At 45.0% G+C, this 14825-nt stretch overlaps 1 protein-coding gene across 1 annotated transcript; it reads left to right on the top strand.

Annotated features, from left to right (window-relative positions):
- The first annotated feature begins 2768 nt into the window (after positions 1–2768).
- LOC147963730 (uncharacterized) lies at positions 2769–4708 on the top strand. The gene is made up of 2 exons (XM_087529677.1): positions 2769–3753; positions 4087–4708. The coding sequence occupies exons 1-2, from the start codon at positions 2894–2896 to the stop codon at positions 4706–4708; spliced, it is 1482 nt and encodes a 493-aa protein (XP_087385803.1). The 5' UTR covers positions 2769–2893.
- The last annotated feature ends 10117 nt before the right edge of the window (positions 4709–14825 follow it).

The raw sequence follows: 14825 nt of genomic DNA on the forward strand, positions 1-14825 counted from the left end.
CCGTTCTTATCTACGCATCAAAACCACAATGATTTTTCGTCAAGTGTGTTGTTTTAACCTTGAATAAGGATCGGGCATAGTCAAACTTGATTCAACTAAAGTTGGAGAAACAGACACCCACCAGCCACCTGTGTGCGAAGCACGTCGGTAGAAGCAGTCTTATGAACGCGGTCATGTAATGTCGGTCTGGGCCGCTTCATCCAACAATACCGCCGCATCAAACTAAGACGTTGCTGGTAAGTAGTATGACTATTATTGCCCACAACACTTTGTGTTCTACTCATGCATATAATATCTACGCATAGTCCTGGCTCAGATGCCACTGTTAGGGAATGTAGTATTTCAAAAAAAATTCTACGATCACGCAAGATCTATCTAGGAGAAGCATAGCAACGAACGGGGAGAGTGTGTCCACGTACCCTCGTAGACTGAAAGCGGAAGCGTTTAGTAACGTGGTTGATGTAGTCGATCGTCTTCGCGATCCAACCGATCCAAGCACCGAACGTACGGCACCTCCGCGTTCAGCACACGTTCAGCTCGATGACGTCCCTCGTACTCTTGATCCAGTTGAGGCCGAGGGAGAGTTCCGTCAGCACGACGGCGTGGTGATGGTGATGATGAAGTTACCGGCGCAGGGCTTCGCCTAAGCACTACGACGATATGACCGAGGTGTGTAACTATGGAGGGGGCACCACACACGGCTAAGAAATTGTCCGTTGTACTATTGGGGTGCCCCCTGACCATGTATATAAAGGAGGGAGGGAGAGAGGAGGCCGGCCAGGTTGGGCGTGCCAGGGGGGAGTCCTACATGGACTCCTAGTCTAAGTAGGATTCGTCCCCTCCCCCTTTTCCTTTCTTCCACTGGAGGGAAAGGGAAGGGAGAGAGAGGGGGAAGGAAAGAGGGGGGCCGACCCCCTCCCCTATTCCAATTCGGTTTGGGCAAGGGGGGGAGCCCCTCTCATGTGGCCCTTTCTCCTCTCCTCCAATAAGGCCCAATAGGCCCATTACTTCTCCTGGGGGTTCCGGTAACCTCCCAGTACTCCGGAAAAATGCCCGAACCACTCGGAACCATTCCGATGTACAAATGCAACCTTCCAATATATGAATCTTTACCTCTCGACCATTTCAAGACTCCTCGTCATGTCCGTGCTCATCCGGGACTCCGAAGAAACTTCGGTCATCAAATCACATAACTCATAATACAAATCATCATCGAACGTTAAGCGTGCGGACCCTACGGGTTCGAGAACTACGTAGACATGACCGAGACACATCTCAGGTCAATAACCAATAGCGGAACATGGATGCTTATATTGGCTCCTACATATTCTACGAAGATCTTTATCGGTCAAACCGCATAACAACATACGTTGTTCCCTTTGTCATCGGTATGTTACTTGCCCGAGATTCGATCGTCGGTATCATCATACCTAGTTCAATCTCGTTACCGGCAAGTCTCTTTACTCGTTCCGTAATGCATCATCCCGTAACTAACTCATTAGTCACATTGCTTGCAAGGCTTATAGTGATGTGCATTACCGAGAGGGCCCAGAGATACCTCTCCGATACACGGAGTGACAAATCCTAATCTCGATCTATGCCAAACCAACAAACACCTTCGGAAACACCTGTAGAGCATCTTTATAATCACTCAGTTACGTTGTGACGTTTGATAGCACACAAGGTGTTCCTCCGGTATTCGGGAGTTGCATAATCTCATAGTCTGAGGAACATGTATAAGTCATGAAGAAAGCAATAGCAATAAAAGTTAACGATCATAATGCTAAGCTAACGGATGGGTCTTGTCCATCACATTATTCTCTAATGATGTGATCCCATTCATCAAATGACAACACATGTCCATGGCTAGGAAACTTAACCATCTTTGATTAACGAGCGAGTCAAGTAGAGGCATACTAGGGACACTATGTTTGTCTATGTATTCACACATATACTAAGTTTCCGGTTAATACAATTCTAGTATGAATAATAAACATTTATCATGATATAAGGAAATATAAATAACAACTTTATTATTGCCTCTAGGGCATATTTCCTTCACCAACTAGTAAAGAAGATGATCTTTCTATTTCTATTCCTATTGGCTTTGTCCTTGTTTTTGCAGAAAAGCCTCAAGGCTATATATTAAATAAAATCATGTAGCAGGATAATGGGAGTAACCCGAAATAAGGTCATCCTTTTTGTGGCGGGCAAAAGGGAGGAAGATGTTTCCGTTCCTCGACATCCTCGACACACGTCGCTGCCATCCTCGGCTCCAGTTGTCGCTCCCTAGTGGATCTCGCTCGATGTCGATCAAACCAGACATGAAATGTTATCACCAGAATTAATTTTGCTCACAGGTTGTTTGTAGATCATGAAATGTTATCAGTAATGAACCATGGAAGACTTTCATTGGCAATTCTCATCAAAAGCACGAGTGTCGGGATTAGGGGTGCAGTGATGGCCTAATCTATAGGAGTGTCTATTTTGATGGGTGAATGAAACATCCTAATATATATTTTTCTACGGGAACGGAACAATTCTGAGTTTCAAGTGACATACTACCAGGGAAAAGACCGAGAACCGTACATACTAAACCGAACTCGGGGGAGATGAACACAGTTAAGAGACACAGTGGATAGGTATGCTGTTGTATTTATTTATTTTGGCAAGCTTTTTTTTGGAGGGGGTTTCGGCAAGCTGATTGTACTTTATGAAGCACACAAGGCACGACACCAGCCCACCTGACGGCACTTGCTGGGCCTGTTGACTTAACCTAGCCCACAGCCGGCGCATTTGACTGACGTTCAGGATCGATGCATCTTCGGTCACAGCGCATGCAGCCGCCACGCGGCGCCGCCCACCAAAGCCATCGCTCGCCTCCAGCACACCCATGGCCATGGCCATGTTGACGAAAGCCGCCCACGTCCTCCGCCGCCTGCCTGCGATGAGCGCGGCCCGGTCGTGGCCGGCGCACAATACATGCCGCCGGTTTCTCACTACCAACAAGGTGCACGGCCTCTTCATCAACTACATCGACCACTGCCGGCCGCACCTCTTCGCCCGCCCCTCCTCCGACTCCATGATCGACCCCATGCTTGACTTCCTGCCCGACGACAACGACCGGCGCTGGTGGTGGTCGATCCTGGACCACAGCAACGGCCTCCTCCTCTGCAACATGGGACCGGGCGAGCTCTGCGTGCTTAACCCGGCGACGAGGCGGTGGACAATTCTACCCTGGCCCCGTCAGGCACCCGTTGCGCTTGATCCTGCAGTGCCCGGGGAGCCACCGTCGCTAGACCGGTCATCTGTGGATGAGGATAATGACATGCGCCACTTGATGGAACTGATGAGGATCTTAAGGGTACCGCCCCGGCAAGATCTTTGTGCCGGCGTGTACCTTGCATTTGATCCTGCTGTGTCGCCGCACTATGAGCTGTTGACGATCCCTGCCATACCTTGCGCGCCTAACAAGCTTGCATTCAGAGCAGCCAAAGGAAGAAGCAGCAATGATAATGATAAGAGCCGCTTAATGGAATCGGAATGGCCACCGACTATTTGGAGGTTGAACTTGTTATCATCAAGGACTGGTCAGTGGGAGGAGAGGGATTTCGTCCGCCAGGGAGAGCCGGCAGGAACAGTTGGAGACATGCTCAAAGATCGAGCTGAGCTATCTTGGGGGCCACGCCAACGCTATGCAGTGTATTATCAAGGAGCACTTTATGTGCACTGTCGAGGTTCCTTTGTTTTGAGGTATATACACTGATCTATTGTTTTCTAACATAAAAAGCTATATTAGTTAGTGAGAGTACAATCTGGTCCTAAAATATTATCAAGGCATGTAAAATAATTAGTTGGGTACTGCATTCAAAAAGAAATTTAGAAATATGGGTGGGCGTACAATACGATTATATTCATTGTGAGAAAACAATGCACTGATTTCTTGCTCGTGTCACATACATAAATTAGACAACAACCCGTTGCATTACCCTATTTATTAGCATCGTCCAGCTAGATGCTAGAGTTTTAATTAATTAATGCTTTATATGTAGTGTGCATCTTAATTGCGATGGTTTTTTTTTTCAGGCTTTCATTGTCAAACGGTATATATCAAGTGATTAGAACACCATCATATGGTGAGGGCAAGATATTTGGAAAACCGTATCTAGGGAGATCAGAGAAAGGTGTGTACTTTGGAATAATTGAAAAGTCCCAACTACGGGTTTGGATCCTGAGTGAATTAAGTGAACAACGGATGGAGTGGATCTTAAAGTATGAACATGACCTTGCCCAGTATGCCCTACATCTAGGAAAATTTGAGCGCAAAATGGATGCACCTTGGATGGTACATGATGTGTCTGACACTCATCACGAGGCTGCTCATGTTGGTGCTAAAACTTCAGGGAAAGTGAGATTTGACTGGGATTCTGACAATGATGACTTTTTTACAGTTAAATTTGATCCCAATGAATACCCCAATTTCTTTGATATTCTTGGATTCCATCCTTGCAAGGAAGTTGTCTTTCTGAATCAAATGTTTAGCGTAGTGGCCTATCATTTGAAAAACTCAAAGGTTCAATATCTTGGCAACTCACGCCCAGAAAGTTACTATGTTAACCATACAAACGGAATATATGAGTCGTTTGTGTATAGTCCATGTATGGTTGGTGATCTTAATGAAGGACATAATAAGCAGAGCACATCTTAAAGATGGCATGGATGAGTGCATCGCATGATACAGAAGCCAGGGTTATCCCCTTTTCGGAAAAAAAATCTTAAAGCAGTGTCTTCATGTTTGAGCCCTGGCTTGTCCATGATTTTTTCCCGTTAGGTGGCTTCTTCTTGGTTTATGTGTGTAGGTTCATTTCTTACGTACTATATACTATTCTATGTAGGAGCAAACTATATGCGTTGATATTAAGTTTCAATAATGGGTCATATAATGTCTAGAGTGCCCATCGTTTTGTCCCTCCGTGGGTATTATTTCAAATAATAAATGTTTGCAAACAAGAGTCGCCGGCTAAGTACTATTGCTTCATATGATTTTGTTTACTTTGTTTCCTTGTATGGTTGCCCAACAGAAAAGTGTCGTTCTACCCATTCGGAGCTGCGACTCAATGGTTTATCATGACTAGATTCGGTACATGTTTTTGCCAACATACAACTTACTGAAGGTGAACATGGTATATGTATGCCAAATTTTAATTTGCTAAACATATCATGCACAAGTACGAAAATGTCGACTAAGAAAATTCTGAATAACCTGCTGTTATGTTTAAATTTATAATGCGATATAACTGACGATATCTGGCACAAGCTAGGGGTATACTAATTTGAGATAGCACAAACATGGTTATTATAGAAATATCTTGTTCTCGCGATGAAAAAGATAATAGAGTTTTTGAACCAAAAAGAGTGGAAAAGAGACTCCTTGAATTGACGGAGTGCCCAATACAAGACCTCCTGCCAATAAAGACCTTCCCTAGCTAACTCTCTGACCACAGGTATGTCAACTGTCTAGTACTATAAATTTTCCGAAGAAAAAAAATCTACACGTACCTATGGATGTCAACTGTCTAGTACTGTAATTTTTCACTAATGCATTTTCAATGCATCGGCTATGTAAAAAAGAAAAAAAAATTAGGGATACAAATGTACTATATACTAGTGTTTGCTAATAGGGCCCCATGGATGATTTGTGGATGATCCAAGGAACAAGCAGCATGCATGCGATGCATGGGTCACTATGAAGCTGAGATCCTTAGAGGAACTTCAGCAGATATCTCAAAAACGCATCCTGCAAAAGCAGTATACGGCTCGCACTGAAACAGATTTTCGGTACAGCGCGGCTTCAGACGGAACAGATCCCGTGAAAAATGTTTCAGGTAAGATATGAAGCCTACTAGTTAGTAGTTGAATTTACAACAAGGTCCCTACACAATAGCACAACACACCCTAAAATCAAAAGCTAGATTACAATAGGGTTCCTGAAGACCCCAACGAAGCAACTAGCCGTGAGCATGATAGGAACGGGGGCGCGGCATCCCGAAGCTTGTGCTCGAACTGCGCCCTATTGTAGTTGTTGTCAAGCGGCAATGTGCTGCCTACGCCTACATGTACGGAAGAAGGAAATCCCAGCAAGGTCGAGGAGTGGATACTGTTGATTCTGGATGTGGCCAGGCGCCGACGCATCCGCTTGAGCGAGGGAAGGCTGCGCTTGGGCCGCTTCTTCTTAGCTCTTATGCCCTTGACGACGAGAAGGGCAGGTCCAGAAACTAATGACTATTGATTCTGGACCTGTTGCTGCTCGTGCTCACGCCCGACCTGCTGCTTTGCCGAAAGAGAGATTTGACTGGGATTCTGACAATGATGATTATTTACACATTAAATTTGATGCCGATGAATACCCCAAACACTTTGATATTCTTGGATTACATCCTTACAAGGAAGTTGTCTATTTGACAAAGTGGTGGGCTATCATCTTGGCAACTCATGCCCAAGCCCAAAAAGTAACTACTATGGCCATTCAAATGGCATATATTAGGCATTTGTATATACTCCATGTATGGTGGGTGAGCTTATTGAAGGAAATATTGACCAGACCGCATCTTGAATATTATCATTGATTGAGTAACAATGCTGGCAACAATAGATAAAGTGACAATGGTGTGTTCATGATTGAGCCCTGGTTTGTTGGTTTTTTTTTCCATCAAGCACCTCGTTCATTGGTTATGTATGTCGATTCATTTTTTCTGTATCGGGTCATATGCTATCTATAACGGAGTGAGGATTTAGGGCACAAGAGTCGCGGGGCATGCAAGTCCCTGGTGCGGGCTTTTTATTCCGGCTTCCGATTTTCAAAGTTCTATATCTTTCACTCTAAACGGAAATTCCCAATTAAGTTTTATTTTCATATTCGTGTTCCTCATGAGCACCATTTCTTATAAGATCCATTTTGAATATATTTTGATTACTTAAAAAAATCAATGTCAAAATTTAGTACGAGCGATCGATAAAAATCAAGTATTTTGTGTCTACCCACCAAAAAAATCTCAAAATTTTATCTCTGAGACCTGGTACAAGCGAGCAAGATAATTAGATTTTTCAAATGCAAAAAACATCAGTTTCAATGTTGAAACTTTAAACTTACTGTACCCTTGCGCAGGATTCAACTACTTTGCGAATCGCCAGGCAATCAAGCGTTCGGACAAGGCTTGTCAGGTGCGCCCCCCTGTGAGTTTTCGATTTATAACGCCCATTGTTTTTTTTTCCTGCTGAAGTGTTATTTTGAATAAAAGATGTTTGCACACCAGAGAGTCTCCATCTAATAGTAGCATTGCTTTATAAGATGTTTGCACAATAGTTAGTTCTCGCTCCAGGATGAAAGCACAAGTGCTCCTTGGGCGATTTTGGTAATTAATGTCAACATATTTTTTGTTGGACTAATATTTTTATCTAAGTATATTTCAGAAAAGTTCAACAAAGGCGTGACATGGACAAGAGGATGTGGAACCCCTTGAAGATGCTAAGGACAAAGATTGGCAAAAGCTCAAGACTCTTCATTTCTATTTTAGTGATCCAAGATCACATTGAGTCCATAGGAAAAGCCAATACTATTAAAAGGGGATGAGGTATTGCTTAATGGTCTACTTGCTCAAAGTGCTTAATGATATGCTCCGAAGCCCTCAACCAGTTTCTCAATTCCAAATATGTCCAAAACTTAAAGTCAAACTCGACCCCACCGATTTGATTCATCCGGCGCCACCGAATTCACTTGACATAGACACGGCCAGAAACCCTAATCAGTTCGGTCTCATCGATGGGATCTCAGTCTCACCGAGATGGGCTTGCAAACTCTCTGTTGCTTGTTGCAACTATTTCGGTCTCACCGAGATGTGCAATCGGCCCCACCGAGTTTGCTTGACCAACTCTCTTTTTGCTTATTACCAAGATTGGTCTCACCGACTTTGTGTAATCGGTCAAACCGAGTTTAGGTTTTACCCTAACACCAGCACATCGGTCCCACCGAGTTGATCATGTCGGTCCCACCGAAAAGTCTAACGTTCACATTTTGAACTAAATCGGTCTCACCGAGTTCATATATTCGGTCTGACCGAGTTGCATCTTTTGTGTGTAACGGCTAGATTTTGTGTGGTGGCTATATATACCCCTCCACCCTCCTCTCCATCAGAGAGAGATAGCCATCAGAATGTGCCTACACTTGCACCATTCATTTTCTGAGACAGAACCACCTACGCATGTGTTGAGACCAAGACATTCCATTTCAACCACAAGAATCTTGATATCTAGCCTTCCCCAAGTTGCTTTCCACTCAAATCATTTTTCCACCATAGCCAAATCCATGAGAGAGAGAGTTGAGTGTTGGGGAGACTATCATTTGAAGCACAAGAGCAAGGAGTTCATCATCAACACGCCGTCTTTTATCTTTTGGAGAGTGGTGTCTCCTAGATTGGCTAGGTGTCACTTGGGAGGCTCCGTCAAGATTGTGGAGTTGAACCAAGGAGTTTGTAAGGCCAAGGAGATCGCCTACTTCGTGAAGATCTACCCAAGTGAGGCAAGTCCTTCGTGGACGATGACCATGGTGGGATAGACAAGGTTGCTTCTTCGTGGACCCTTCGTGGGTGGAGCCCTCCGTGGACTTAGGCAACCATTACCCTTCGTGGGTTGAAGTCTCCACCAACGTGGATGTACGATAGTGATACGTCTCCAATGTATCTATAATTTTTGATTGTTTCATGCTGCTATATTATCAATCTTGGATGTTTTATAATCATTTTACAGTCATTTTATATCATTTTTGGTACTAACCTATTGACATAGTGCCAAGTGCCAGTTGTTGTTTTCTCCATGTTCTTTACATCACAGGAAATCAATACCAAACGGAGTCCAAATGCAACGAAACTTCACGGAGAATTTTTTGGATCAGAAGACACCTAATGGGCCAAGGATGCACCTGGGGGGTGCTCCGAGGGGAGCACAACCTACCAGGGCACGCCTAGAGGCCCAGGCGTGCCCTGGTGGGTTGTGCCCACCTCGGGTGCCCCTAGACCGTCTCTTTGTTCTATAAATACCCCAATATTCTAGAAAACCTAGGGGAGTCGACGTAAATCAATTCTAGCCGCCGCAGAGTCCAGAACCACCAGATCCAATCTAGACACCATCACGGAGGGGTTCACCACTTCCATTGGTGCCTCTCCAATGATGCGTGGGTAGTTCTTTGTAGACCTTTCGGGTCCGTAGTTAGTAGCTAGATGGCTTCCTCTCTCTCACTGGATTCTCAATACAATGGTCTCTTGGAGATCCATATGATGTAACTCTTTTTGCGGTGTGTTTATTGGGATCCGATGAAATTTGAGTTTATGATCAGATCTATCTTTTTATATCCATGAAAGTTATCTGAGTTTCTTTGACCTCTTACATGCATGATTGCTGATACGTCTCCAACATATCTATAATTTTTTATTGTTCCATGCTATTATATTATCTGTTATGGATGTTTAATGGGCTTTATTATGCATTTTTATATTATTTTTGGGACTAACATACTAACCAAAGGCCCAGTGCAAATTGCTAACTTTTTTCCTATTTCAGTGTTTCGTAGAAAAGGAATATCAAACGGAATCCAAACGGAATGAAACCTTCGGAAGAATCGTTTTTGGAACAAACGCAATCCAGGAGACTTTGGAGTGGACGTCAAGGAAGCAACGAGGCGGCCACGAGGTAGGAGGGCGTGCCCAGGGGGGTAGGCGCGCCCCCCACCCTCGTGGGTCCCTCGTGGCTCCACCGACCTACTTCTTTCGCCTATATATACTCATACCCTGAAAACATTGAGGAGCACCACAAAACCCTATTTCCACCGCCGCAACCTTCTGTACCCGTGAGATCCCGTCTTGGGGCCTTTTCCGGCGCTCCGCCGGAGGGGGAATCGATTACGGAGGGCTTCTACATCAACACCATAGCCTCTCCGATGATGTGTGAGTAGTTTACCACAGACCTTCCGGTCCATAGTTATTAGCTAGATGCCTTCTTCTCTCTCTCTCTTTGGATCTCAATACAAAGTTCTCCTCGATCTTCTTGGAGATCTATTCGATGTAATACTTTTTGCGGTGTATTTGTCGAGATCCGATGAATTGTGGGTTTATGATCCAGTTTATCTATGAACAATATTTGAATCTTCTCTGAATTCTTATATGCATGATTTGACATCTTTGCAAGTCTCTTTAAATTATCAGTTTGATTTGATATCTTTCTTGCAATGGGAGAAGTGCTTAGCTTTGGGTTCAATCTTACGGTGTCATTTCCCAGTGACAGCAGGGGCAGCAAGGCACGTATTGTATTATTGCCATCGAGGATAAAAAGATGGGGTTTATATCATATTGCTTGAGTTTATCCCTCTACATCATGTCATCTTGCCTAATGCGTTACTCTGTTCTTATGAACTTAATACTCTAGATGCATGCTGGATAGCGGTCGATGTGTGGAGTAATAGTAGTAGATGCAGAATCGTTTCGGTCTACTTGTCATGCCTATATACATGGTCATGCCTAGATATTCTCATAACTATGCACTTTTCTATTAATTGCTCGACAGTAATTTGTTCACCCACCGTAGAATATGCTATCTTGAGAGAAGTCACTAGTGAAACCTAAGGCCCCCGGGTCTATCTTCCATCATATTAATCTCCCGCCAACGTGCTATTTCTGTCGCCGTTTATTTTTGCAATCTTTACTTTTCAATCTATACAACAAAAATACCAAAAATACTTATTTTATTATCTCTATCAGATCTCACTTTTGTGAGTGGCCGTGAAGGGATTGACAACCCCTTTATCGCGTTGGTTGCAAGGTTCTTATTTTTTTGTGCAGGTATTAGGGACTTGCGTGTAGTCTCCTACTGGATTGATACCTTGGTTCTCAAAAACTGAGGAAAATACTTACGCTACTTTGCTGCATCACCCTTTCCTCTTCAAGGGAAAACCAACGCATGCTCAAGAGGTAGCAATTCCTTATAGCCTCGTATTTCTTCTCCGATATTGGGTTTTGTTTGGCCAACTTGATCTATTTATCTTGCAATGGGAAGATGTGCTTTGTAGTGGGTTCGATTTTACGGTGCTTGATCCCAGTGACAGAAGGGGAACCGACATGTATGTATCGTTGCTACTAAGGATAAAACGATGGGGTCTATCTCTACATAGATAGATCTTGTCTACATCATGTCATCGTTCTTATTGCATTACTCCGTTTCGTCATGAACTTAATACACTAGATGCATGCTGGATAGCGGTCGATGTGTGGGTAGATGCAGGCAGGAGTCAGTCTACTAATCTTGGACGTGATGCCTATATAATGATCATTGCCTGGATATCGTCATGATTATTTGAAGTTCTATCAATTGCCCAACAGTAATTTGTTCACCCACCATTTGCTATTTCTTCTCGAGAGAAGCCACTAGTGAAACCTACGGCCCCCGGGTCTCTTTCTCATATTATTTGCCTTTGCGGTCTATTTTCCGTTGCATTTATTTCAGATCTATTAAACCAGAAATACAAAAATACCTTGATGCGTTTTGTTACTATTTATTTTATTTGGCGTTCGATCTATCAATCTATTACAACTTTCTCACGTCCTCGTGCCAATTTCTGGCGCCATTACCGAAAGGGATTGACAACCCCTTTAACACGTCGGGTTGCGAGTGGTTGTTATTTGTGTGCAGGTGTTATTTACGTTGTGTTGCTTGGTTCTCCTACTGGTTCGATAACCTTGGTTTCATCACTGAGGGAAATACCTACCGCCGATGTGCTGCATCATCCCTTCCTCTTTTGGGCAATACCGACGTAGTTCTAGCAGACATCAAAAGGGGAACTTTCAGGCGCCATTGCCGGGGAGGATCTTCAACATATACCAGGTTCCTAGTCACAAATCTCATCTCCTCGCAATTTACATTATTTGTCATTTGCCTCTTGTTTTCCTCTCCCCCACTTCATAAAAAAATGCATTTTTTTCGCCCCTCTTTTTCGTTCGCCGTTTTCTTGCCGGATCTGTTTTTAGTGCAATATTGTTGTGTAGTCATCATGGCTCAAGAGAATACCAAGTTATGTGATTTCTCAAATACCAACAACAATGATTTTATTGGCACTCCGATTGCTCCTCCCGCCACTAATGCGGAGTCTTGTGATATTAATACTACTTTACTGATTAGCACTGAGGACATAAGCCTATGACTAACAACCACTATGCTATAAGCGCACTCTTGTTAAATGCTAGTGCCTTAACTATTTTACTTGTTCAAAATATTTGAATTTGAATTACAGTTGAAAATTTTGAATGTTATTTGTTCGGTATTTCATGGTAATGATGGTAACCGCGTATTTCTCCCCACTCCCCCCCTCCAAATCCAGAAATAAGAGAGGAGTGTTCCACCGAGCTCTCACAGCGATCAGGCACTCTCGGTCGTCAGATCGGTTTGCTTGATGCGATTCTGGGTGTTGGATCGAGAGGTGGAAGGAGATGGGCCGTCGGATCGAAGATGAGCTCCTGTAGGAATGAATAGTTACCACCTGATGTAAAGATCTCGTGCCACCGCCTGTTAATACAGCACCCCACCGAGGCCATTTTCGGAATTTTGCTACGTGGTATAAAAGCCCAACGCTAGGGTTTGTCCTCAATCGGCTTCCTCTCCTCTCCCCAATCAGTTTCCTCTCACGCGAGGGTGAGCCGTCACCGCCCCCTCCCCTTTCACCCTAGCCGCCACCCCCTCCCCTTCCACCCTAGCCGCCGCCCCTCCCGTCCCCTTCTCCTCTCCACGGTATCCCGTCCCTCTCTCATCTCCATGGTCGTCGGCAGAGGCAGCACGGGCGGCCGCCGCACCACACGAGAGAGCGCCCTATCAGGTAACATCGGAGAGGTCCTAGATGTCGTGGTGAGGAGCGTGTGCTGCCGAGACGTCCGTCCGCAGTATCTTCGATGTCGTCCATGGTAGGTGGCCAGGCGGAGCATGGCGGCGCATGACGGTTCGTGTGGGACCTCAACACCGTGGAGGAGCAGCGAGTTGGAGGAGGATGGGGTTCATGCTGCGGGTGTGGCTAGCCTACTTCGCGTGGCGGCGGCAAATTCCTCTACAAGGACTACAAGCTCGCCCACGACTCCATGGCCCTCCCAGTACGGTCTGCACCCTCGCACACATCTGCACATCCGTGAACTGTAACTCCACCCATGTCGCTGCTGCAGGTTCACCTCTCTCTCTCTCTCTGACAAGAAGGCGCCCAACATCGTCTAACGCGGCACCCTCTTCAGCCCTGACCTAGGTGCGTCAGCTCACTGCCGTCCGCCTCGAGGTCATGCTTCCCTCTCCCCCGAGTTCACTGCGTGTTTGCGCGTGTGTGTTAATGATTCCATTAGCCATGTTGCAGTCATCGGGATGCTCATCGTGCTCCTCGGATTCAGGCTCTACAAGCTTCGATTCCCAAGTGTAAGACTTTTTATCTTGTTCATACATAGATCTACACTTCTGAATTCTATCTGGCTGTAGCTGACAGCAATGGGGATAATAATAACATAACAGTATGTATGCTATGTAGGTCATGAAATGTGTCGAAATCGGTCTTCTAGAGATCATACTGCTGGTAGCTCTTTCCCAGGTACATGCATCATCAGTCCTACATAGCTGCTGTGTGACATATGGTTTGGTTAATGCCAGATTTATTCGGTGACATGATCTTGGAGGTTTAGTTCAGTTAAAAAGATCATGCCATGTGAGGTTTAGTATTTATGTCTAGATTAGAGATCATATGCAAATAATCTTTTTCAATGGATATGGTAATTTGCAGTAGATAAATGTTATTAGCTCTATACTATGGATTATTTCCCATGATTTTTGGGTCTGGTTGGCATAAATGATATCTTACAACTGTTCCTTCCTTCCTATAAGTAAAATGTTTGTCCAGATCTTGCACTAAGCCATTAATTATGAAGACTTACCTTTGGAGAAATTTACAATTCTTTGTGCTACACTACCAGAAATTATCTAGTTGCCGACGGCCTCATCTATGCCGACGGCGCCCGTCGGCATAAATGGACATATGCCGACGGCCAAGGGCAGGCCGTAGGGGTAGAATAGCCGTTGGCATATGTGTATCTATGCTGACGGGGGCCGTCAGCATATTACGGCCGTCGGGACAGCTCGCGGTACGCCTACGGGGACCGTCGGCATAGAAGAGGCCGTCGGCATAGAAAGGGCCCACCTACCCGATTAGCGGCGACCGTTTGACGGCGTCAAAACTACGCCGACGGGGGATAACGGCGGCCGTCGGCATAGAATTGCTAACATCACCGATCCGCGCCGTCGACACGTCATCGATCTGAGGGAGTGAGGGCCTGTGGTGTGGCAGAGATATGCCGACGGCATAGCCGTCGGCATATTCCTAACCCATGCTATCTGCCATGTCATCAATCCGCGTGCAATGCCATGTCATCGATCCGTGGGATCGTAGCTCCGTGTGCGCCGCTATGCCGACGGCCTTGCCGTCGGCATACATTTATTTTTTTATTTTTAGTTTATATATTTGTTATTTTGTATTTTTTCACAACATAAATGTGCCTTATCTAAACAAAAAACATGCCCCGATGGTATATCGATTGCCCCCCTCACGGACGTCACTGCCGCCGTGTCACGGAGGGGGGAAACGGTCGACATGGAGGGAATCTGGTTAGAGGGGGGATTCGGGGTGGCCTTCGGGGTGTAGCTATGCTACCGAAACATCGCATGGGTCCCGATGCATGTGTGAAAGTGTTTTGGCATGCGTAGAC

This window comes from Triticum urartu, chromosome 6A, assembly GCF_056163025.1.
Source record: "Triticum urartu cultivar PI428250 chromosome 6A, HENAU_Tu73, whole genome shotgun sequence".
Lineage (NCBI taxonomy): Eukaryota > Viridiplantae > Streptophyta > Magnoliopsida > Poales > Poaceae > Triticum > Triticum urartu.

Excerpts from the sequence above, each read along its gene's own strand:
- LOC147963730 (XM_087529677.1), top strand. The coding sequence starts at position 2,894 with ATGGCCATGGCCATGTTGACGAAAGCCGCCCACGTCCTCCGCCGCCTG. Across the intron at positions 3,754-4,086 it reads CGAGGTTCCTTTGTTTTGAG|GCTTTCATTGTCAAACGGTA; the intron begins GTATATACACTG and ends TTTTTTTTTCAG.